This window comes from Zychaea mexicana (genome assembly GCF_025766255.1).
Source record: "Zychaea mexicana strain RSA 1403 chromosome Unknown BDB00scaffold_18, whole genome shotgun sequence".
Classification (NCBI taxonomy): Eukaryota; Fungi; Mucoromycota; class Mucoromycetes; order Mucorales; family Lichtheimiaceae; genus Zychaea; species Zychaea mexicana.
The window spans coordinates 344,695-367,958 of NW_026516681.1; the positions used below are offsets into that span (position 1 = coordinate 344,695).

Here is a 23,264-nt window from a genome sequence, read left to right on the forward strand (position 1 = left end):
TTCGCGCGATTTTCGCTCGAGCATTTTGAGATAATTCAAAGTGACGCCGTTACACAGATCCTAAATCACAAATTGAGCGCATTTTGCGGTTTGTTGGTCCATGCCAAGAAGGACTGCTTCTTTATGCTTGATAGGCCTTTTTTTTAATGCTAGTTGTTATGCTGCCAAAGTGTACTCGTACGCATATAAGAGAATAACTAAAGAGAGAAATAGAGAAGGTTCACATATATAAAAACTTAAAAATTGCTGCAACCTTTCCGCTCATGTGGCATCTTTCTTCTGTTTTGTTTGCAGGCAAAATGTTAACCGAATCAAAAACCGACAAGCTTGATCTGGATCCAGAGAGCATACTCGAGTTTAGCCAGGAGAAAACTATCTTCAACTCGATACAAACGAAGAATTCTAAAGATGTGCTCATGAATACAGATGCACCTTCTCGACCGGTAAAGAAAATATACTTCTCTCTCCTTCCTGTAAATTCGACAAAAAGAACTGTGATCTGCGTCTAACCCTTGTCCGTTTGTTTGGCTGACAACAGGTCATTAGCAAGAAAACAACCCTTTTTCTTGCTTATCAAGCGATCGGTGTCATTTACGGCGACATTGGTATGTCTTCTAAGCTATGGCACGTAGTATTAGGGCTGAAATCTATTTAAATTTAGGAACATCGCCATTGTATACCTATTCCTCTACGTTTACGGACAATCCTACGCGCGAAGACGTCTTGGGCGCATTGTCAGTTATCATTTGGTCAATGACACTTGTAGTTTCAGTCAAGTACTGTATATTTGTATTATCGGCTAACGATCATGGCGAGGGTGGCACTTTTGCTCTGTATTCATTGCTATCACGCTATGTAAGTATTTGCATGCTCTATTTACGCTTACTTGATGATTGTATCAGTGAGAAAAATGATGTTTTTTGCTCATCTCCATTCACTCGCTCTGATTCCTTTACTAAAGGCAAATATCAATTGGAACAATCCGAACGCAGTTGGCCGAGCCGGCTTTAAACGATATCCCACCGGTGACATTAAAAGTGTGAACCGAGGACTGCGTCGCTGGATTGAAAACTCGAGCTTTCTACGCCATTTGATCAACTTGCTATCCATCATCGGTGTTTGTATGGTCATTGCTGATGGAATGCTGACACCAGCCCAAAGTGGTAAGAAGGAATAGAAGAGCAAAAAAAAAGCAGCCTTGAATCATTAACCAAAACTTAACTATTTCATTATAAACATAACATGTTATGTAACTATTCGTAGTGATTGGCGCTATTCAAGGTCTCCGGGTTGAGGCACCGCAAATCACTATTGAAGCGCGTACTGGCATATCCGAGGTTATTCTCATTCTCATTTTCCTGATCCAAGGCTTTGGCACGACCAAAATAGGCGTAACATACGCACCCATCGTGATTATCTGGCTTTTGCTGAACCTGTCCTGCGGTATATACAGCGTTATCAAATACGATGCAAGCGTCTTTCAAGCATTCTCTCCGTATTGGATATACCATTGGTTTGCTTCTCACGGCACACATGGATGGGAAATGTTAGGTGGAACGCTGATGAGTATCACTGGTATGGAAGCCCTATTCGCTGATGTGGGTCATTTTTCTCCTACAGCGGTCCGCTTTTCTTGGCTTTTCTTTGCTTATCCCGTAAGTTATGGACTAGTGATATTCAGTGCCACATCAGTAATGCATGTGTGTGTGCGTTCTTAAACTAAATTATGCGCTTCACTTTTTTATGCTCTGTATCAGTGTCTACTAATGGCGTATATCGGTGAAGCTGCAGTTATCGTGTCTGATTCAACTAATACTGCGTGGTTAAATCCGTTCTACTCTATGGTCCCCGCTCAAGCATTTTGGTTCGCCTTTGTTATAGCTGTACTTGCTGCCATTGTCGCTTCTCAAGCTATGATCACTGGATGTTTCTCCATTCTTAGTCAGGCTATGAATCTCTCGTGCTTTCCTCAACTCAAGGTGGTGCACACATCCACCAGGTTCAAGGGCCAGGTGTATATTCCTGTCGCAAATTGGCTCTTGATGCTTGGAACGCTTGCCGTGGCAGGTGGTTTTCAAGATACCACAGCTCTTGGTAATGCCTATGGTGCTTGTGTTATCACTACGGCATTCATCACAACGATCCTTATGACATTGGTGACGTCTATTGTCTGGCGCTGGAATATCTTCTTCTCGATCGCTTTTCTCCTGTTCTTTGGACTTATTGATGGCGCTTATCTCACATCAACTTTACGCAAGGTACCCCAAGGTGCATGGTTTACAATTGTGGTTGCTGCTGTGCTGTCTGCTGTAATGTATATCTGGCGGTACGGCACACTGCGTCAATGGGAATACGAGGGCATGCTCAAGCTCAAGTTGCGCAAGGATATGCTCCTCCCGGAAGAAAGCAGCGATGCGAATACTGTTGCCAACCAGGTCACTACAAAGTTGAACACTACCATGATTGTATTTGACCCAGCTGGTTTTGATTCGCCCATGTCGATCCAGCACTTGCAGAGCGTGTTGCACGTGGAGCCTACTGTTCAGATCTTTTGCCATCTCCGCCATGCTAATATCGCTAACGTAAGTCTTGTTTCTACACGTGCCAAGTATTTCAGCCGTTTACTAACTACTATGTTTATATGTTGCTCAAAAATGACGATAGGTTCCGGCCGACGAGCGGATGATTGTGTTTAAGCCGGAAGAAACCACATCAACTTATCGTATTATCCTACGCCAAGGTTACAACGACTTACCCGACACAAGTGCCGAGTTTGGTATTATGCTTTCAAACAGGATTGCCCAACTACTGCAAGAAGAGAACCTGCAATCTGAATTGGATATCGTCACAGCGGCACAAGCTCATCAGCTGACATATCTTACAAACACCATTAACGTCAACTCCAGACCTGGTGCGTTCTTCATTCATCGCTTCCTAATTGAAATGTATGCATGGCTCAGACGAAATACCATGGGAAACCAACAAGAGATGTATGGAGTTCCAGTGGAGAAGATGATTCAGATCGGTATACAATATGAGCTCTGATACTTTTGTTGCGTCATTACTCTTTTTTTTTTATTTTTTTGTCGAGTCTATCCTTTTTTGCATACTTGAACATATTACTACCCTCTTTATATATATTACGAGTACTATTACTTATTATAATGAGTTTTTACTTCTTCTTTCAATATGTACTGTCTATTTTGAATACGCTACTGTAGATTAGCAACATTTATAATAAAAATTATGTCCTTCTTGTGACCTAAGGGTAGCTATACAGTAGCTTTAAATTTCGCTTTTTTTTCAACAGCATTATTTCTAAAATGATATTGCTTAAGACAACTGATATTGTTGGCAGTTGGTGGCCTGTGTGTTAGGTACAGGAAGACAAGGTGCACCACCCATTATAAGTATTGAGTTGCAACGTGAATACATCAACCCTCCTTTCCAATCAATTTACAGCGGATGTTGACGAGAAAGCATTATGGCGTCTTTCTCCCTTATCTTTATTAAATATGTAATATGGCAATTTAAAAAACAACACATCTTAAACAATTATATGGAAAGGGTAAAATCTTAACGTGGCAACTGATATTCGAATCATTGATAGAATTTGTATATATTACTGTAGACGATTATTTATTTAATGATGATGATCGAGGTGAAGATGATGATGCAATGGAAGAGTAGTAATGGTTTGCAAAAGAAATCAAATCATTCAATAATCCGTCGTCTTGTCGTGGTTCCTTGACAAATGCGGCCGGTTGTCCCAGCGGTGTATCTACAACCTTATAACTTCCATCCGCTTCAAAATATTTTCCTGTCCAAATATGTCTCCATGATATGCCACTATTTTCGTGTGGGAAGTACACTTTGACAAACGATGCCGAGGGCGAGACGGTAGGTGCTATCATCAAGTGAGGTCCCAGCAAGTATTGTGAATGCACAATTTGTCGGACAGTTGGATCGTCAGGATAATATAGTACTAAATGTCGCATCAAAGGCCAGCCCTTTTCATAAGCCTCTTGTATGTACTGTTTTCGATATGGTGCTAAAGCTGCGTAGAGTTGTGCTGTGTGTGCAAAGTGAGCGTAGGTTTCTGTATATGTATATGGAGTTAAAAAGATGATTTAGTTAGAATATTGCTCCTTTCTCATATCAGTAATTGCTAGTTATAGGTTGAAGTGATCATTAGTGTTACCCTCGTCTTGGTAAAATTGAGCATTCTTTTCAGGCAATATACCTAATCAAGGGTATCAATGAATAAGTTTATGATATTGAGCTATTTTGAAGTAGCTGGAGAAATAATTATAGAATTGGAAGTATAGCCATACCCTCTTGTGTTCGATAGACGGCGGTGAAAGCGGCAAGTTCCATCCATCGGTAAAGTAAATCTCGGTTTCGTGACATGGAAGCACCAGGCAACAAGCCTTCAATAGTAGTAAATCCACCAACATCACTGTGATTGAGAGAGAATCCAGAGAAACCTCCCGACAGCATACCCGTTACCTATACCCACATGATAGTATTAGGGCAGAGGTTCTTTTGGCGAGGTCATCATCAATAATGGAAGGAAACGAATTATCTTACCGCACTTTTCAGGCCATCTGTTTGATCCCAAGTTACATTGTGGTCACCGGACCATAGCAATTGCAGGTGCTGTGGTGATCGCGTGTATCCAGAGCGCAGAAAACACACGGGTTGATGGTCTAAATCTGATTCCTCGATAGACTCTTGATACAGCCTTGCCCAAGACTCAGCATACCGGTTATGATACGCAGACGATGGTTGTTGCGAATGTAATGTCACCCCCTCGATGCTGCACGGCAGATTTTCACCCATGTCAACCATCATACCAGAAACGCCCACATCCCAGAATTGCTGCTTGACAACCTGTTTGAACCATGCAACTGCTTCTGGATTCGTCAGATCCAGTAGCCCAGCCTCCAATCCACCCGACTGGATCATTTCCTTTTTGGATGAAATTTTTACAAAATAGCCATTCTGCGTTGCTTCGGCAAACAAGTCGCGCTTGGCACCTTGTTTTGGGACCAGTAATGGATTGACGTAGGACATGACACCAATATTTCTGTCGCGGCGTAGTTCCTCCACCAAATTTTGCCAGTCCGGGTACAATTGCTCATCATGTTCCCAATGCCACCAGAGTCGTTTCAGAGCAACTGTGCTCGTCAACGGCTGTAAGCGTTGACCACACCAATCAGGCACCAACACGGCGGCGACGGGTGTTTGATGCTGTTCCATTTGAGCAACAATTTGTCGTACTTTTGCGCTACCGCCTTGGATACAAGCGACCACGCCTTTGTTGATCCAGTCAGGCAATGGCTGCATACGTCCAGCATAAGAAGTGTATTCCGTTATCAGGTCGAGCATCGAATCACCGTCAATGATGCGGCCGACAAGATCATTGTCAATGCTATTGTTGACACGGATAGTAACACGGTCGGGTTCGCATAAATCGAAGCTAGCATATTCGGATGTTTCGAGACACAGGCAGCGCTTGTCAGATGTGACATACTGTGGAACGCTGACGTAGGACGCGCAGTGGCCGTCATCACCACTGAAATAACCTTCGACGAAACTCTTGGCGGAGCTGAAGAACGACGATGTCTTTATAGTTCTGTGAGCAGCATATAACGAATTATACAGAAATGAGGCTTCCTTTCGTCACTCCATTTTTACATACCTGCGGCCCACCACATCCGTGTCCTCGTTCCCTAGTACATATGAAGTAACGATTTGTTGGTTTACGCTGTCTAATGTATCGGAAAAACAAGAAATGAACAACTCAAACCTTATTAAGACGGGCACCTTGTGACCCTTTAACGATGAATAGACAAACTGCTCACCAAAGCCATAAAAGTCTTCTTCCTTGCGACTCTCGTACGTTAGAAAAAGACGTCGATAATTGGCCATGGGTGAGTCCCGTTCTGTAATTCTGGCTGTGAACTGGAGCTGGTGCGGGCTGAGCTCTTTAATGATAAACTCGTAGCTGAGGTGTGTAGGCGGAGCAATGCGAGTTCCCAGACCACCGTATATGATCACTGTATCATTGCCACTAGGAGCAATGCGAGTAATGGTTTGTAGTCGTGTGGCTTTTTCGTCGTGCTCGACAATTTTGTACAGACTGTCATTATATTCCATAGGAATAATTTCATCATCACCAAGACTGGATGCAAGGAATGGGATATTGTGTAGTGCTATATATCACTTGAGTCCGTTAAATGACTATTGGAAGGATAAATGATGACGGTAGTATATACCGTACATTTCCATATGACGCGTCCCTTGTTGTTTCTTATAAAAACTGCTCGAGCTTCTTCATCGACTTGAACGGTAAAGTGGCCGGTGGAAATTTCGCGGTCGAGGACGACGTTCCCGATAGACAGCCGTGGTTCAACATAACTGTCGAGTGGTGCCAGTCCCATTGATTTAATGAAGGATTGGAACATTGTAAAAGAGCAGAAAGTGTGTAGAGTGTCGCAAAGGGATAGAAAAAGTGGAAGAGAGAGGTTATAGTAATGCTACGGTACGCCAGGTTCCGAGGCGAATTAAATTGGTAAGAGCAAGGTCACCCCACGTGGCTTGAAACATTTTTCTAGGGTCCATTTATCATTTCCTTGCATAACCCTTTCCTTCTTACTCAAACATCGATCATGATACTGCACGCAATTTTTGTTGTCCTTCTAACAGGACACAACGCGCACACGGCACTTTATGAAATGTAACCCTCTCTTACAAGCAATAACCATCATTTCGACCGCTAGTGTAAGTAGTTGTATAAAATGGTTCTTCGTCTGATCAATAGCATGTTTGCGTTGCACAACAATTATCTAACTATTTTAGGAATTATCAAGAGCACTCCAATAGATATGTAGTACGCTTGTAGATGTTTTGGTGAACTCGTTATAACGTAAACAAACAAAAATTCCTTCTGTCGCGTGCTTAAACCCAAAAGCAAAAGTCACGGTACAGTATAGTACATATGTATCTTGCTTCTGACAATATTCATGGTGCAGTAGCAGACTAACCTATTGTAAACATCGATCTTTCATTATAATTCCTTCCGCGCAGTGAACGGCAGCGCGCTATGAGCACTAAATAAGTGTCAGCATAGCCGACAGTCAAGAATACGCTGGAATAAACGAGGATTGCTGAAACCCCGGTAACTCGGCTGTATTTACTATCGATGTGCGCAGTGGCACTATATCACTATTAGAGGTTTGTAGGCAATGAGCTGATACTTTTGCAGCCAATAAGCGTTCTGCCTTGCTTTTCCATGTCATTTAACTCAGGACTTCTTATCAAATTCTCATTGTAACCCAGGGGATAGTCTATTTCAATAGCGAGAGAGTCCATCAAAAGTCAGATAGCATTAGACATATGCAATAATCTGTATGAAGCTCCAACAAATATCTCCTTGGAGTAACAATATGCATAACCATAATATAGAAGGCCTGTTCCTTTTTTAAGGGTGATATGGCGCTAACTGACACTGCAGCAGTACCTGCGCCAGTGTTTAGCGCAGGTTTCACTTTAAAAAAAATGATTACGCATGCTTACGCCAGCGTTTCATGAAGTTCGGATTGACGGAGGAATTTTTACAGCGATTTTCCAGCCCAAGTATATAAGAGGGAGGTACAAGATACATATTTGGCCAAATTAAGGTCATGTTTTGCTGCTACTACACTTGCCGTGCCCCCTCGTTGTTGTCGAAACGTTATTTTGCTACTGCAGTACAGAATGCTCCTGTTGCTGAAAGAAGTACAAGGTTGCTGTTGTTGGCGTTGGACCTAGTGGTCTATCATGTGACGGTAGATTTTGTACTATAGAAACCACAAGATATGTTATTAGTCAACGAACTCTTCGCAAATAAAACTTTTAATAGTCGCTTCAACGATCTCAAAAATGCTTGGCAAGGATCAAGTCGTCATCATCATACCACTTAAGTATTTTAGCGCGATTATCACCACGACAATAATAGTTAAGCTAGTGGGTAACTGATCTCTTTTTCTCTCTATTTCGAATGCGATAATTGTATAGCATCCACCGTTATGGAATGTTAGTGGCGGTCTAAATAGCTCAAAGAGAACCAAAGGCCGATGGCATTATTTATCCCAGACAAGACAGACTGGTTTCAAGATAGCGTTAGTGGACTTGCACCCGATATGAGCAAGCTTATACTAGGTGACGGCAAGATCACCGTTGGCTACAACTATCTGGTTGTTGCAGCCGTTACTCCAATCAACCGGGACCAGATCAAGGGTCTCAAAGAATCCTTAGGCAAAGATGAACTGATATCTAGCTATTCCCCCGAGAACGTGCAAAAAACATACAAGTTCATCCAAGCTTCTAAAGGCGGTAATGTACTTTCTCTTACCGAAATACACTCATCAAGGTATATGATCCTTTCAATTGTGTGATAACAGAAAAGTGTGGAAATGTACGGAAATGAGGATGGTATAAAATAACAGATGATTAATAGAGCTCTCTAGCGACATATGTTTGTGTAAGATTGTAATGTCCTGATGCACCTACAAAGATCGTATTTTTAGCCGAAAAAGCTTTCCGCTTGCAAGGCATCCGGCATAAATCCAAAATTATCTACAACAGCAGTCTGGAGAAACCGTAGGGTTTCCCTCAATATGCCCCCGTTGTCGACAAACTAGTCCAAGAGCGCAACACAACATTTAACGCGAAGCAAGAGCTTGTCGAGATCCGACCCAATGATCGCAAGGCTATTTTCCGCAATCTCACCAACCCAGAACAAGAAGAACTCAAAGCCTGTTATTACGATTTTCTCCATGTTGCACCACCTCTACCCCGCCTAAATTTATCAAGGACATCACGCTGGCAGATCAAGCGGATTGTTGATATCGACGAGTATACCGTCACAACAAGTACAAGAACGTCTTCTTTTTGGGCGACTGTTCCAAATTGCCTACCGGCGAGACAATTGTGGCGGTCACAATTGAGTCTGGTGTGCTCAGATTGACGATTTGATAGGCAAAAAGATAAAGAAAGCTGAGTATGATGGTTATGCCAGTTGCCCATTTGTTGTAGGCCGTAAGGAGCTTGTGCTGGCCGAATTCTCAGTACAGGTATTTACTATCTATATACATTCTTTTTTCCCTCTTATCCAGATGGATCGATGATTGCTCCAAGTTTTGTGAGCTACATAATGATGCTCGTTTTATTGTAGCATAATACCGGCAAACTGCTGGAAACGTTCCCTATCAATCAGCGCCGTGTTAGTGCGTTTACTCAGTGTATAAACAAAGAATCCTCCTACATTTAATTGGAACGGGTTATTGACAGACAGATGGAAGGGTCCAACTGCGTTTCCTAAAAGCCATGGCTTCTTATCGTTTCGTTGATAAAGAAAAATACCACTATTCTACATGTCAATCAATCTTCTACGTGAACAATGTAATATTTGCCTTCTTCGTTTAATGTCGTAACTACTCACTTTTATTTCTACAGTACAATTCCTGCTGCTGCTGCTGCTGTGCCACATTGCGATAATGTATTGGGAAACACAGTGTAGTAAGTAGACAGATTGTGATGTATTATTAATATGAGAGACTAGTTGACCTGCGCCATGAGCGTGCGGTCGCTTCCTTGCGGTACTAGTTGTTCAAGGGTACAAGAACACTGAATATGATATGGTGCCATCATTTTTGACAGGTTGCTGCTGCGAATATATAGGCTCGTTTAATTTTATTGACTAAGGTAAAATTTAGTTCATGACCAAGCTTTAGAATGGATGTTTGTTTCATCTTTTTTTGACGTGCAGTGATAAAGCCATGAGACGAAAATAGCTAAGCTAAATCCGTCACCTCGTAAAAACTGCGCCTTGCAAGCAGGAGTGGGTGATTGATCATGCTGTTGACGATCCTAGCCCCTCCTAATCTTTACAGGTACTACACTGCTGCGGTAGCCTTCAAAGTGAAAGGACAAATCATGACTCATAGACGCAATTTGAGAGGAAATATATATAGAGTTTCTTTCAATAACACGGAAGAAACAACAAAAATCACATCGTTCTTTTTTTTTTACTGCGGTAAGCGCTTTTTGAAATCTAAAGTAACAAATATGCCCAAGATGGAGTGGATTGCATAATACTAGTTTTCTTACTTTTCCTTTCTTCTGCTTCATATACTACACCCCAATGACTCTAAAGGATTCCATAAGACACCAGTCTAGTCACATTACTAATAGCACAATGGAAAAAGACGAAGCAGCGCGGTTGGCTTCTGCTCTCATGGACGTCAAATTGACAGAGCCCGACATTACAAAGAATCAACAACATAACGCCTTGTTCGATCCTGTTAATCGGATAGACAGCGATGAGTTCACTGACACGACGAGAACACTCAAGGTACGTTCAACCCTATAATAGGATCAGTTATTCGCACGCCACAAAAGAAGCAAGTGCTCTTCATATCCACATGATAGTTATCTCTATTTTTAACGTCAAAATATCTTATCCAGGAAAAATTAATACATGCCACATCTGACGACATACAAGCGCTTGAGCACCTTATGTCTACTCGTTTAGATGAAGGACGTGGAGAGACACTGTTTGAAATAGGTGTTGAAGGTACTAGGAATTAAGAACTACAAAATAGTAGTATCGGTTAGAACCTGAACAGACCCCAGATTCTTATCTACATCATTCATCAATAACAATAGATGACGGTGAGAAAATGACGCTTACAGACGACGAGTATCAGCAAGCCCTGATCACCGTTGGAAAAATTGTTGAGAAGCTGGATGCGGATTTCTCGACTGTTGAAGAACGAGGGAAGCACAATCAACAACAGCAAGGTATCCTTGCCACTTTGATGATTCGACGGCGGTTAAAGACGGTGGAAGATTTGCTTGAGATTCGAATAGCCGTTGTTGGCAATGTGGTATGTGCTTATTTTGCATACATGTCGTTGGTTGGAGATACTTTAAGCTTGAAGCAGCTAATAATACACATTATATTTAACTTACAGGATGCAGGAAAGGTTGGTAAATGGTGAACATATAGAAAGTATATAGCAATATGGACGACTAAAACAGCAATACACCATACACACTATGTAGTCCACATTGCTCGGTGTATTGACAAAGGGTATTCTTGATGATGGTCGAGGGAAAGCGCGGGTCAATTTGTTCAGGTATGGTTCTGTTTTATATGTGTGCAGATAGTAGGTCCACTTGTTGTGCCACCACTCGATCGGACTCTTATATAATAACATAGACACAAGCATGAGATTGAATCCGGACGAACATCGAGTGTAGGCGGTGAAATCTTGGGATTCGACTCTAAGTCTCAGCCTGTAATGCATCCAGCTGGAACGGGGCGCAAGCTAACATGGGAAGAGATCTGCACCAAGGCTACCAAAGTGTTGAGTTTTGTGGATTTGGCAGGTCACGAGAAATATCTCAAGGTGAGGGACATTTTGTGGAAAGAGGAATAGAACAAGGCTTAAAACTTAGTACGTGTGTATCACTCACATGGAACTTGCCTTGTAAAGACCACCGTGTTTGGTATGACAGGCAGCGCACCCGAATTTGTAATGTTGATGGTGGGGGCCAACGCTGGTATGATTGGTATGACAAAGGAGCATTTAGGAATCGCGCTTTCGCTCGGTATCCCCGTACTTGTTGTGGTAACCAAAATCGATCGTTGCCCGCCCAATATCTTGCAAAACACTATCAAGGAACTGGGTACAATCTTGAAGTCCAAATCGTGCCGCAAGATCCCATTATTTGTTGAGACTGACACTGACGTCGTCATGACTGCTGTAAGTAAACAAAAGTGGATGGTAGAGCTAGAAAAGTTTGGAGGACGAAGAAAGGAGCTAAATACCTTCTGTTTTAGCAAAATTTCGTGAGCGAGCGTCTCTGCCCGATTTTTCAAATCAGTAACGTCACTGGCCAAGGTTTGGATCTGTTGCGAAACTTCTTGAACATTTTGCCAGCACAGACCAAGTACGATATGGAGCAGCCGTTCCACTATGAGATCAACGAAACGTACTCTGTGCCGTTTGTTGGGACTGTTGTGAGCGGGATTATGATGAGCGGCGTGATCCACGTGGGTGACAAGGTTTTGATCGGGCCCGACCATTCTGGCAACTTTAACATGACAACCATCAAGGGCATCCACCGCAAGCGTGTGACGGTTCCTGCAGCGCGTGCAGGCCAGAGCGTAACATTTGCTTTGAAGAACGTTCGTCGCAGCGCAATACGTAAAGGAATGGTGCTGTTGCGGTATGACAAGGATCATCCGCCGCCCAAGTGCTCGAAGCGATTTGAAGCCGAAGTGTTGGTGCTGTACCATTCGACAACAATCAAGCAAAAGTATCAGGCGATGGTCCATTGTGGTGCGGTACGGCAGACTGCTAGTATCGTTAGCATGGAAAAGCAGTTATTGCGGACAGGTGATCGAGCAATGGTGGTAAGTGCCGCCAGGGTTGGAGCGTGCGGTTACTGCTTTCTCCGATATAGTTATTGATAGTATCGTTTGATTTATTGTATATAGCAATTTGAATTTGTCAAGACTCCAGAATACCTTACGATTGGTAGTCGGATGGTACGTAGCAGTTTGAAGAAAAGAAAGACTTCATGTGTGCTAACTATCATTTAACGGATAGATTTTCCGTGAAGGTCGAACAAAGGGCATCGGCAAAGTAACACGATTATTGGAGTGAACTAAAAAGATTGCAGCATCGAAACCAACAAAGCAAAGAAGAAACTGTGTACATATTTTCATTTTGCAGCGACGTAATAAATGAAAGGAGAACGAGCTAAAAAAAAAGCAAGGGAGAGAATCAATTTACAATTAGAAAAGATGGTAGCAACGGTTGAAAGGAAAAGTAGACAAATATGTAATTTGCTGTTGTGAAACTTTTAATACAAGTCAAGGGGAGGGAGGGTGGTGGATTGCATGTGCTAATAATAAAAAACAATAAAAATCACTGTCTACCGACGTACAAAAGCAGCAATATGGGTTGATATTGACTGATTCTTTCTCAAGAAGGTGTTCAAAATCCATAGCCGATAGTAAATCCTTGGAACACTGCTGCAGAAGAAGCAGAACGAGAGGTTCGATGAATACGCAAGTGGCGGCGGAGGTTACTGTGGACGCTGAAACGGCGATGACAGCCATCAACAGTGCATATAAAGGGCTTTTCTCCTGTATGTGAATATGTGTGTGTCCGGAGAGATGACGGTCGGGAGAATCCTTTTCTGCAATAAGGACAAGAATATCGGTGTGCGCCGGATGATGTTGATATTGATGTTGTAGTGGTAGCAGCGCTAGTGACAGTACTGCTGCTGTTTTGGCGTCGCGTATTGCTACTGTTTTGGAAGAGATGATAATGCTGTTGATAGAATGCTTCGTTATTGACATAAGGATCGCAATGTTGCTGCTGCTCACAATGGTTATCTTTAGAGTCATTTTGTACTGTTGATGTTATTGAAACGTCTGGCATGTTTGCCGCAGTAGCAGCAGAAGGCGATGACTGAGGAGGTAATGTGACAGAATGTGGTTGAGATGATGACGGTGATGGTGACGCTGGCCACTGGTTTTTGTTATCAGGTAACTCTGTAAACGAGGAGTAATAAGTGATGTCGGAAAATGAGCGCGAATGGGTTCTCCGGCGCGGCTGCTGAAGTAGAGTAGCTACAGATGAGCTTGCATTGCAGGAAGAAGAAATGCTGAGCGCCTGCATATCCATGGGAAGCGATGATGTAGGGACCGGTGCAGCAGCAGATGATCTAAATTCGGGCTGCATAAGCTGCGGTGGTGGAGGCAGATGTGGGCGTAGCAGTTCTGCTGTAGTACTGGTACTGGTAGCCTTTGAATTGACATGATGATGAGCTCTACTGTTGTTGTTATAGCTATGGTCATTTCCTCCATAGTAGTAGTCGTCACCAGGTATTGAAGATGGAGAATAACCACTGCTGGTGTTGTTGGGATAGCTGTTGCTGTTGGTACTAATGCTACTATCCGTAGTAGCTGTTGATGTTGACAGTACTCCAAGACTACGGGTGGGAGCTGGATGCGGCGGCGGCGGAAGCGATGGCAATGACATGTCAATGCCACGGAAAGCCATTGATATTGATGAGCTAGATGTGATATACTCAGACGCATGGCGTCTATGCCCAACAGATAATTGCAGGCGCTTGTTTACTGTAGCTCTGCTGTCGACAGTGCTGGTAATGTTATTAGTTGACAAAGTACTTCGATGATGGTGATTATTGCTTGTCGGATAGTCTAAGAATAGTCAATCCACTCGGTAAATCAGTATAGGCTACGCATTTTGATATTTTACTCTTTCTAGCTTTGTGGCAATCAATATTTTTAATTACCAAATAGCTTCGGTACACCATGAAGCATGGTATTGATAGACGGTAAGCTGGGTGGCTCTGGTCTCCGATGATTATGATGACTCATGTTGCTGGAATACATTCAGATATACCAGAAGCGGTTCTGAGAGCTGAATGTGGTGTAAAAACAAAAATGAGATAAAATGAAAACGAAGAGAAAGGAGCTCTATAAAAAGGAAAGGAGAGAGAAGAAAACTAAAGGATTGGAGTGAATAAGTCCTATCATTGCGAGCACTATTATTTCTACTACTACTAAATTTGTGTAGTAGTACTATCATGCATGAGATATAGCTTCTCGCCTTGACTGTTATTTTGTATGCCGATCATTCTTTAAGGTCAATGCAGGGCCTCGATGATGGCACTCTACTACATAATACAAAAATATATAGTTGCTTATACATACATATGAAAAACCTGACCACGTGGATGCATGCATAGTAAGTGGGTTCTCGATTCTCTCTTTTCCATAGTTTTTCGCTATTGTACATAATCGGATCCTGTGTCATTTAGAGACCCATTAAGGGTAGTCATATATAAGTGTTGCTCTCCTTTTTAATATTAGACCCCTGAGACGAATCATGTTTGGTAAAGTTTAATCATCATAAACGAACAGACGGACAGACTCTTACCGTTTATAGATGTGCCTACTATTCATCATCGTTAATACGTTTTATTATATGCTACCTTCTTATACCTCGTCTTTTCTCAGTTTGTGTGCTTAGTACAATTGTGACTACTATGCATTGGACACTGCATTTTGTTTATCTTTTTTTTTCATTAGGAGGCGGAAGCTCTCATGCCTCCTCGAAACTGATCCAGGCCACCACCAGGATCGGAAAACCTACTCCCCGGTATCAAGAGAGAGGAACAGGCTCGGCTCGTTTCTTTCATCTCGCTTCCCTACTAAACCTTTTTTCTCCCTGTTCTTCCCAAGAGTAGAAAAGCACGCGAAAAAAATAAAATAAAGTGGCGGTGGGTTTTTGTATCACGATTCTTTTTTATTTTTCTCTCAGACAAGGAGGCAATAGAATCATCATCAGATCATCCAATAAAGAAAAAGTATCGATACCATACATTACAACAAGTGAAACGATATATCCTGTTGTGTACGGTGTAAGGGTATAAAATGTCAGGGCTCTTGTTTCGATCAATGACGAGATTATTCAAATGGATTGCACGCTGCTTACTCATACTTTGCTAGCTCTCGCTCGCTTGTTTAGTTTGGCATTAGCGTCGCTATTACAACCCATAACATCGTAGAATTAAACTAAAACAAACATTTATGTAAGTTGCTGCAGTAACAAACTTAGCCACGTTTTATCCAGCTCATCCCTGTTTCTAGGCACATTAGAACAATCATGATCCTTTCTCCTTCCCGTCTTTTTTATCTATATGTGGGTTGTTTTGGCTTTTTAAGTTTTCAAGCAACATCATGTTAAGATGCTAACTTGCTCTGTGTGTACTAGCCACAAACTACTATTACTATTGTCCAAAAACCTAAATTGTAGTACATTAACGATCAATATAAATGTATCCTTGATTTTTTCCTTGGCACTATCAGTACAGTGATATAGTGATTGAAAACATTGGTTGCCACTTTTTTTAAGTTCTCTACTAAAATTGTCAATAACGAAAACAACATAGTACGTCAATATCTCCTTTTTATCTAAAATTTGCAACAGAAACCAATTATTCTTTCAGAATGCTGCTATTAATACACATACAGTGAGCACTCCAAACCATGTACCCTCATCCCAACAGTTGTTTTTTTATTTACATATCTCAGTATTGCAACTGTTTTTGTCGTTGTGCATCACTCAAATCAATGATGCTGACACAATCTTCAAAAGGAGAAAATAGGGCCACATCATGCAAAAGCACGAGCGGCCTAAGGCTGACTGGCAGTGCCAACACTAAATAGTATTTACTATGTGTGGTAATCCGTATAATTGGATAAAAAAAGCTTGCAGCAGCAGCAGCAATGCATACTATGTATAACCCGCGGGGTTCTGGTATCTTTTGCTTGCTTGCACACACATAATGATACTCGCTGGGCTTTGTATTGTTACATAGAGCTTTTAAAAAGTTTACAGAAATGTACAACTGAAGCCTTTTTATTAATTTCTATTAGAGCAACTGTGTCATAAACACAATCCGATCAAAGATTTATATCTTATATATACTTATTTGACCTTGCATGTATATAACAAAATGACAGTTTGGTTTTATTAAATGGGAAGGTATAACTGCTGTAGTCAGTGTAACCTGCATCAGGACCAGCATTGAGTGTGGATCTGTCATATTAAGTCAGGGGCCATCCCATCCGCAAACGTTTCACAAGATCAGCATTAAACGCAATTATTTTTGTCTTGTCTGCTACTTTTGCTGCAAGTTCAGGCGAATATCATAGGTGTAGCCACCAGCTCCATACCGTGAACAATCATTTTCATGTCCTATCGTTTAATTTTTTATTGATGTGACTTATTAGCACCAAGCTATTCCAAAAGCATATGATGCTGTAGTAGAAAATTGCTATTTTCTATATATTTGTAAGATTCCATGAATTAAGAATGGAAATGATACAGATATATACTTAGAAACGACTAAGAAGGTTTAACCGGATGGCATTTTTAGCCGCTGTTTCGAAATCTTGAGCAAACTTGGCAACTTCGCCAGCTCATGCGGGATTGTGTAATTTAAACCGGTGGCAGTGTGTTTTCTTTGAACCTCAATGGCAGAGGCAGAGACACGCTCGCTGTTTTCAGGCATAATATACAAGGTGATACGGCCTGTGATTTCGCACCGCCTTTTCATCATTTGGCTAGAAGAAGTAGTAAGATTAAACATTGTCATTTTACTGCAGCCCTGAAATCATTCAAGCGGATTATTAGACAACAACCTTATATCAGTGTATCTCAAAACTATTCGCGATGAAGCCACTCTTTTAAGTTTAAAACGCTTCTGTGTAATCAAAAATATCTGCGTTGGTAGAGGGACAGTTACAGTTGGGACAGAATCATACATACAGATACGTTTGCATGTGTCTTTCTGAGCGCGAAAGCTCAAAGGCATGTGTAAATATATGTAGTTTATAAACAAATCATTTTTTTATTATTTAATCAGCAGTGATAACAACGATTGTTGCTTTATAGCTGTTGATTCTGCTGTTGCGAATTGTCGTAAACGGTGAAATCCGTAAGTCCTCTACCATCACCACCATAAAAGGTCGATCGGTCGTACTTGGTAAATGACCAGCCGTTTCGCAAGCGTTCCACAAGATCAGGATTCGAGGTAAACAACCGACCGAAGGAAATTAAATTGCCGGTTGCGTCAGCAACTTCTTCTGCAAGTTTTGGTGAGTAGGTATAACCGCCGGACGAAATGAAGACGCCATCAGCACCCCACTTTTCACGGAATGAATCAAGCGTGTTCTCAGTAGAGAGGACGCTGTCATCATTCCACAAGTCCAATCTTGGCTCAATCATATGGATATGCGACAACTTTGGATGTTTCTTTTTCAATTGCTCGACAATATAACCAAACGTTTCTAAAGGCGTGTCGTCTTCCATATCCTGTATGTGAATTGAGGCGAAAAAAGGAGATTTAGCAAAAACATTGTAATTACATAGCACATACAGAATTTATGCAAGAATAATAAGAAAATAGTAGTAAGTAGTAGTAATTTACCATATAGTTATCAAAGGGGGAGAGGCGAATGGCCGTTCTTTCTGCACCAATGGCAGCTACAGTGTCATCCACCAATTCTAAAAGAAAGCGGGAGCGATTTTCGATAGATCCGCCATATTGATCTGTGCGTACGTTGCTGGACGAACGAATAAATTGATCGACAAGAAAACCAGTAGCTGCATGGATCTCAATACCGTCAAAACCAGCCTTGTTGACTGCATTTTTGGCTGCAGTAACAAAGTCTTGCTTAATATCCAAGATGTCCTTTGGTGTCATTTCTTGAGGAGTTTCCCAGTCTATACCCAGGGGGCTCTTGCCACTAGCAGCAATCGCCGATGGCGCAATGGGTGGAGCATTATCTGGCATCATAGCGGCAAATGTGGCTCGGCCAGGATGCCAAATCTGGTTGTAAATGATGCCTCCTTTAGCATGAACAGCATCCGTCACTGCCTTCCACCCTATTTGATCGGAAGAAGGAGAAGCATATTTGTCATTTCCTCTGTTAGATATCGCAATTAAATACTGTATAGGTCACTTTCAATAAGAGCGACATAAATGACAATATGATACAGTAGTTATGTAGAGTAAGTTTTTACCAGCAATCTGTTCTTCGCTCCAAATTCCTGGCGCGTGACGATAGCCACCAGCAATAGGTGAGACTACAGAGCCTTCAGCAATGATCAATCCACCGTCAGTTGCGCGCTGCTCGTAATACTCGCGCATCAGATCAGTGGGAATGTGATCGGCAGTCGCGCGGAGACGCGCCATGGGCGGCATAACGATGCGGTGTTTGAGTTGTGCATTGCCGAGTTTAATCGGCTGGAAAAGAGCAGAAGGGTGTGTACTGGCCATGGATATTGTTTTTTTTAATAGCTAGAAGATTGTATTGTGTAGGCTAATTATGGTGATATTTTTGTTGGTCCAACGAGACGCCGTATTTATATTTCATTACCTCAATAAAATTGTCTCGACAAGATATTAGACAGCGGCATGGATTTTGTCCGAGGTTCACTGCTACTGTTTTTGATCTTTTGTTTAGATGTGTAAGTGATGAGTAAGATATTTTTGATGCATCATAGTAAAATAATTACTAGCTGATCATACATTTGTAATAGCTTTGTCAGCATCCAAATAGTAAGGAAACTTCGATCACAAGAGAATAATTTTCCTTTTCAAGTGTGGAAACGTATCTTCGTTTCCATTTTCATCATCATACATCGGTAAATTTGTTTTTCCTTCTTCCTTTTTTTTTCAGCTTCTCGCAATACATCGAAGCGCCCACTGATTCTGTTAGCTTACTACGTACATTTCTTATATAGGAAGCACGTTGAAGCTAATCGGCTCTTCAACGAGTACTCCATATATTTAAAGGCACTAAATCCCATAATTTACTACCATGAACCAGTATTTAAGTCTCTGAAAGTCAGCCCAGGTTACTTCTTTGTAATGCTGTGGTTCTGCTTTTATTTAGCTATCAGAATAAGATCACTAAAACAGGCATGATCTTAGGTATTGCGGGTGAAAAGAGAGTTAAGATTATCGGGCAATGATATGTGAACCGTACCACATCTGTAGTTGCTCTTAAATAGTATTCTTACGTTTAGGACTCTCTTCCATGAAGGGTTTTTAAGTTACGTGTGGTAGTAGCATCGATTTGCCTAGTAAATACAGAAATTCTTGATATGGTGGTTATTTGAGTGTGCCACCAGATCACCCCAATATTACCTGCATTACTGAAATAAACGGGATTGCTAGTAGACGTAGAATCGTATTCGACAAGATATATGGAATTGGTTGATAAACACGGTCCGTCTATTCTTCAAGTACAACAACACCATTAGGGTGAAGATGTCATAAACAGTTTTATCGTACCACATTAGCTGATACATTGTGGACACGATCAGATTATAAGGATTGCATCATATACAAATCACTCAGTATGTGCTTTATTTCAGCCGATGTGATTGTGCATTGAACGTGAGCGGCATGATAAATTAACTACTGCTGATGTACAAATATGATGAGAACTTTGCATATTAGCACTCATTCTTAATATTATGCAACAAAGCATTCATTATTTCGATGCAAAAACAGATAAAGATTTGGACAACAATATAGTATATAGTAGCTAGGTCAAGTAACAATTGGTCAATATGAAATATGAAATATAATAATAACATTAGGAAATAGAGAGAGATATATAAAAGGAGAGGCATCGTACTACATAATCATTGAAACAAGTATAATAATATATAGATACTAAAGAGCAGGTGAAGTTTTAATAAGGGGGAGTAAGTATGTGAGAGTGTGTTGTGTGCTTTTAAAGGAAGAGGAACGAAGGGAGGAAGGAGATAGATATTTGAACTGCAGGTCGAAACATTCGAAAGATAAAGAGAGAGAGAGAGTGTGTGTGTGTGTGTGAGTGTGTGTGTGTGTGGGGAATATGTGATTGAACGAGTTTTTGCTTTTTTGGCTTTTGATCTTACTTTTGATTACTCGTTCACCCAAGATCCACCTCGTTTTAACCATTTGCCAAGCAGGACTGCCATGTCGCGTACAACAAATCCACCAACAACGATATCAACAACATCACATATTCTTGTAAGTCGCTGTAATACTACGTCGCACACTGGACTCATGCGTCCAGTATCCTTTTTCATGGCAATATAATGATCCCACCAATCGGCTATATTGTTTAGAGGCATGTCGTTAATTTTAAGAACTTGTTGGCTTATGCAATGTCCCTAGATCATGAAATATACAGCGCCGACCGAACTTACTGAGTATATGAATCTTGACAAGCATCCGTTGTAATACCTCCACATAATTACGATATTGATCCTCACTATATATAAGATTCCTGTCATTAGTTTTCTAGTCTTCCCTCCAGAATTCCTTTTATCAAACACACTTACGTTTTGGTTAAACTGAAAGCATTCATCCGTTCCACGGACTTGCTCAATTTTGTACCCCATGACATGAAGGCCTGACTTTTCTTGCTGCTGCTGCTACTCCCAATACTGCCTGCATCATAGTGAGGGGTCATGGTCGTACTTGGGCTAGATGCCGTCGGGTTATCTGCGCTCATGCTATCCCGTTTTAGTTTCTTTGCCAGACTTGCCTGCAGTGACTCTACAGCATCCTCCAAAATTTCCAGCACTTTGAGGCTTCCCGTCAAGTCATCCAGCTTGTGCCACTGCTCAAGTTTTGCCAAATCATTTATCAGCGTTTCGCACGCAGCAGCCTTCACTTCGACGTTTGGTAAGCGGATATTGGGTTGATTCCACATGTTTTTGGGTATATACAGTCGCGGTGTAATATATGCGCCCTGATCCATGGATTTTTCAATCGATAAGACCAGGTGTAGCGGCGGTTGGTTGCTGTTGTTTGTTGTCATTGCACCAGTAGCCTCCATCGGCATCATCACTGAATCTGTACTGTAGGCCATGCCAATCCGATTATGGTTGTTGTGATGTCCAAAGTAGTCCATGGATGATTCGTTGTCGTTGGCGTTTTGTGATCGCACAAATAGACCTAGTAGTGGTGAAGCACCACTGCTATGGCCGCGTCGCATGGTTGCAGCACCGTCTATACTAACACGTGATAATCGATTGGATGATTTCTTGCGTACAGAGGCAAACCCACTACTTGCTGTGGTAGCGGTAGTATTGGTAGTGGTTGTGGTTGTAGTGGTATTGCTAGTGATGCTGGATTGGCGGATTGGATTATATGTGGATCGCATTGAAGCGTTTGAAGGTTGTTGGCGCAAGCTGCTAGTGCGTTCACCGGCAGCTTCAATTTTTGTGGCCTTGAGTGGAGGCAAAGTCATGGTTGGTTCACGAGATGCTTGGGCAGAAGTAGAAGACGTGTTAGAAGTAGGTGGAGCTTGTTGATGATGATGATGATTATGATTATGATGATCATGGTGTAATGGAGGCGATGCTGTTGCTTCTTGCTGTGGATCGGAGAAAGAGTCGACGGAGGAGGTGGTGGATAAACTAGAAGCGCGCACGGCAGAAGTTTCTTCGGTTGTATGGACACTGCTGCTCGTGCTTCTTCGGTTTGTAGATCGTGTGGGTGTGCTTTTGGATGACACTGGTGAGGGCGGATCAGTCTTGTTTGTTGCAGATGTTGTCATGCTGCTCCGTTTGCACTGCTGTTGTTGCTGTTGCAAATGCTTTTGACTCTCTAAAGATGAGGAAGAGGCCATGTGTCGGATGACAGAGGCATATTGCGGAGCACCGGTCTGCCGGGTTGAGAATTTTCGTTTGGCGGGCTTGGATAGCCATGATTTTGCATCATTTTCGTCCTCCTCTTCCTCCTCTTCTTCCCCGTAATATTCATTCAAAACTTGGGTCGCTTTCTGCTCTTCTTCGTCAAACGTTTCATACAGGTCGTCGATATCGGATTTGGGCGAGATCGTACTTAGTAATCGTATACGTTCGGAATACGAGTCGTGCTACAGAAACGACAATAGAAAGCTTATAGTTTGAGCAAAAGCGGAGGAGTAAAAAAACCAGGTACAAAAGGAGCATATCGATGAGACTACTACAACTACTACTGCTAATAATAATAGCAATGATAATAGGAAGGAGAGAAAAAGAGAGAGGGACAACGGCAATACTGCTATTTACTAGCAGTTGCTTGCCGGCTGATAGACTCTCCTACGCTCTCCAGATATATATATAATCAAACTTACAATTTCTTGAAGTCGACGCCGGTCACTGCCTTTTTCAACTGTGGTCAGTACGCGATTCAGAAGCGAGATTGCCTCGGAATAAGCATCAATGGCCCCGACGACGTCGTTGGAAGAGTCGCACATGACAGCAGAATTGGCCTTTTGGAGAGCGGTGCGTAGAATGACTTTGGACATTTGTTTCGATGGAGGCTGTTGTGGGGTGGGTGTAGGTGGAGATGGTGGATGCAAGGTCGACATGCCCTGGGTCATCAACTCGAAATTATGTCTTGGGAGGTTCACAAGATGATAAAACGCTGTGAGTGCTGAATGCTGTGGTGTGCTGTGATAGCAGTTGCGTTGTGGAGAGGAAGAGGAGGAGGGGTGGGGGCGACCTCTATTGTTTGTTGTGAATGTCGAAGGTTGTTTGAACTAGGTCGCTGCTGTCTGTGCAAAGGTGCAAAAAAAAAAAAAAGAAGTGTTGAACACTGCGTGGTGC

The 23,264-nt window shown here is 41.9% G+C and overlaps 7 protein-coding genes across 7 annotated transcripts; 3 read left to right on the top strand and 4 right to left on the bottom strand.

The window, feature by feature from the left end:
- Positions 1-245: 245 nt before the first annotated feature.
- On the top strand, positions 246-3,273 carry BDB00DRAFT_812192 (potassium transporter-domain-containing protein). Its single transcript, XM_053122678.1, has 7 exons — positions 246-443; positions 539-605; positions 662-855; positions 962-1,163; positions 1,264-1,655; positions 1,758-2,582; positions 2,665-3,273. Exons 1-7 carry the CDS (start codon positions 264-266, stop codon positions 3,043-3,045), a joined length of 2,241 nt encoding a protein of 746 aa, XP_052982117.1. The 5' UTR covers positions 246-263; the 3' UTR covers positions 3,046-3,273.
- Positions 3,274-3,635: 362 nt separating this feature from the next.
- On the bottom strand, positions 3,636-6,470 carry BDB00DRAFT_759623 (glycosyl hydrolases family 31-domain-containing protein; the record flags this gene model as incomplete). Its single annotated transcript, XM_053119146.1, has 7 exons — positions 3,636-4,099; positions 4,202-4,243; positions 4,335-4,509; positions 4,591-5,628; positions 5,705-5,735; positions 5,813-6,218; positions 6,287-6,470. The coding sequence occupies 7 exons, from the start codon at positions 6,468-6,470 to the stop codon at positions 3,636-3,638; spliced, it is 2,340 nt and encodes a 779-aa protein (XP_052982118.1).
- A 1,456-nt stretch (positions 6,471-7,926) lies between these two features.
- Positions 7,927-9,395, top strand: BDB00DRAFT_882298 (uncharacterized protein; the record flags this gene model as incomplete). The annotated part of the gene is given in 11 exon segments (XM_053128140.1): positions 7,927-7,947; positions 8,062-8,079; positions 8,100-8,384; positions 8,504-8,527; positions 8,561-8,633; positions 8,688-8,824; positions 8,860-8,887; positions 8,903-8,998; positions 9,025-9,119; positions 9,221-9,268; positions 9,300-9,395. The coding sequence occupies 11 exon segments, from the start codon at positions 7,927-7,929 to the stop codon at positions 9,393-9,395; spliced, it is 921 nt and encodes a 306-aa protein (XP_052982119.1).
- Positions 9,396-10,060: 665 nt separating this feature from the next.
- BDB00DRAFT_812203 (P-loop containing nucleoside triphosphate hydrolase protein) lies at positions 10,061-12,996 on the top strand. Its single transcript, XM_053122679.1, has 10 exons — positions 10,061-10,399; positions 10,513-10,621; positions 10,714-10,934; positions 11,022-11,033; positions 11,113-11,186; positions 11,270-11,459; positions 11,547-11,816; positions 11,894-12,469; positions 12,554-12,604; positions 12,666-12,996. Exons 1-10 carry the CDS (start codon positions 10,190-10,192, stop codon positions 12,720-12,722), a joined length of 1,770 nt encoding a protein of 589 aa, XP_052982120.1. The 5' UTR covers positions 10,061-10,189; the 3' UTR covers positions 12,723-12,996.
- A 113-nt stretch (positions 12,997-13,109) lies between these two features.
- On the bottom strand, positions 13,110-13,283 carry BDB00DRAFT_722980 (uncharacterized protein; the record flags this gene model as incomplete). The annotated part of the gene is made up of 1 exon (XM_053118206.1): positions 13,110-13,283. A coding segment is annotated over one exon (174 nt), but the record flags the coding sequence as incomplete, so codon positions are not given.
- Positions 13,284-17,549: 4,266 nt separating this feature from the next.
- BDB00DRAFT_882300 (uncharacterized protein) lies at positions 17,550-18,942 on the bottom strand (the record flags this gene model as incomplete). The annotated part of the gene is made up of 3 exons (XM_053128141.1): positions 17,550-17,975; positions 18,091-18,548; positions 18,687-18,942. 3 exons carry the CDS (start codon positions 18,940-18,942, stop codon positions 17,550-17,552), a joined length of 1,140 nt encoding a protein of 379 aa, XP_052982122.1.
- A 1,249-nt stretch (positions 18,943-20,191) lies between these two features.
- Positions 20,192-23,252, bottom strand: BDB00DRAFT_812206 (uncharacterized protein). The gene is made up of 4 exons (XM_053122680.1): positions 22,790-23,252; positions 21,006-22,549; positions 20,871-20,935; positions 20,192-20,776 (listed from the first exon to the last, which is right to left on the bottom strand). Exons 1-4 carry the CDS (start codon positions 23,036-23,038, stop codon positions 20,583-20,585), a joined length of 2,052 nt encoding a protein of 683 aa, XP_052982123.1. The 5' UTR covers positions 23,039-23,252; the 3' UTR covers positions 20,192-20,582.
- Positions 23,253-23,264: the final 12 nt, after the last annotated feature.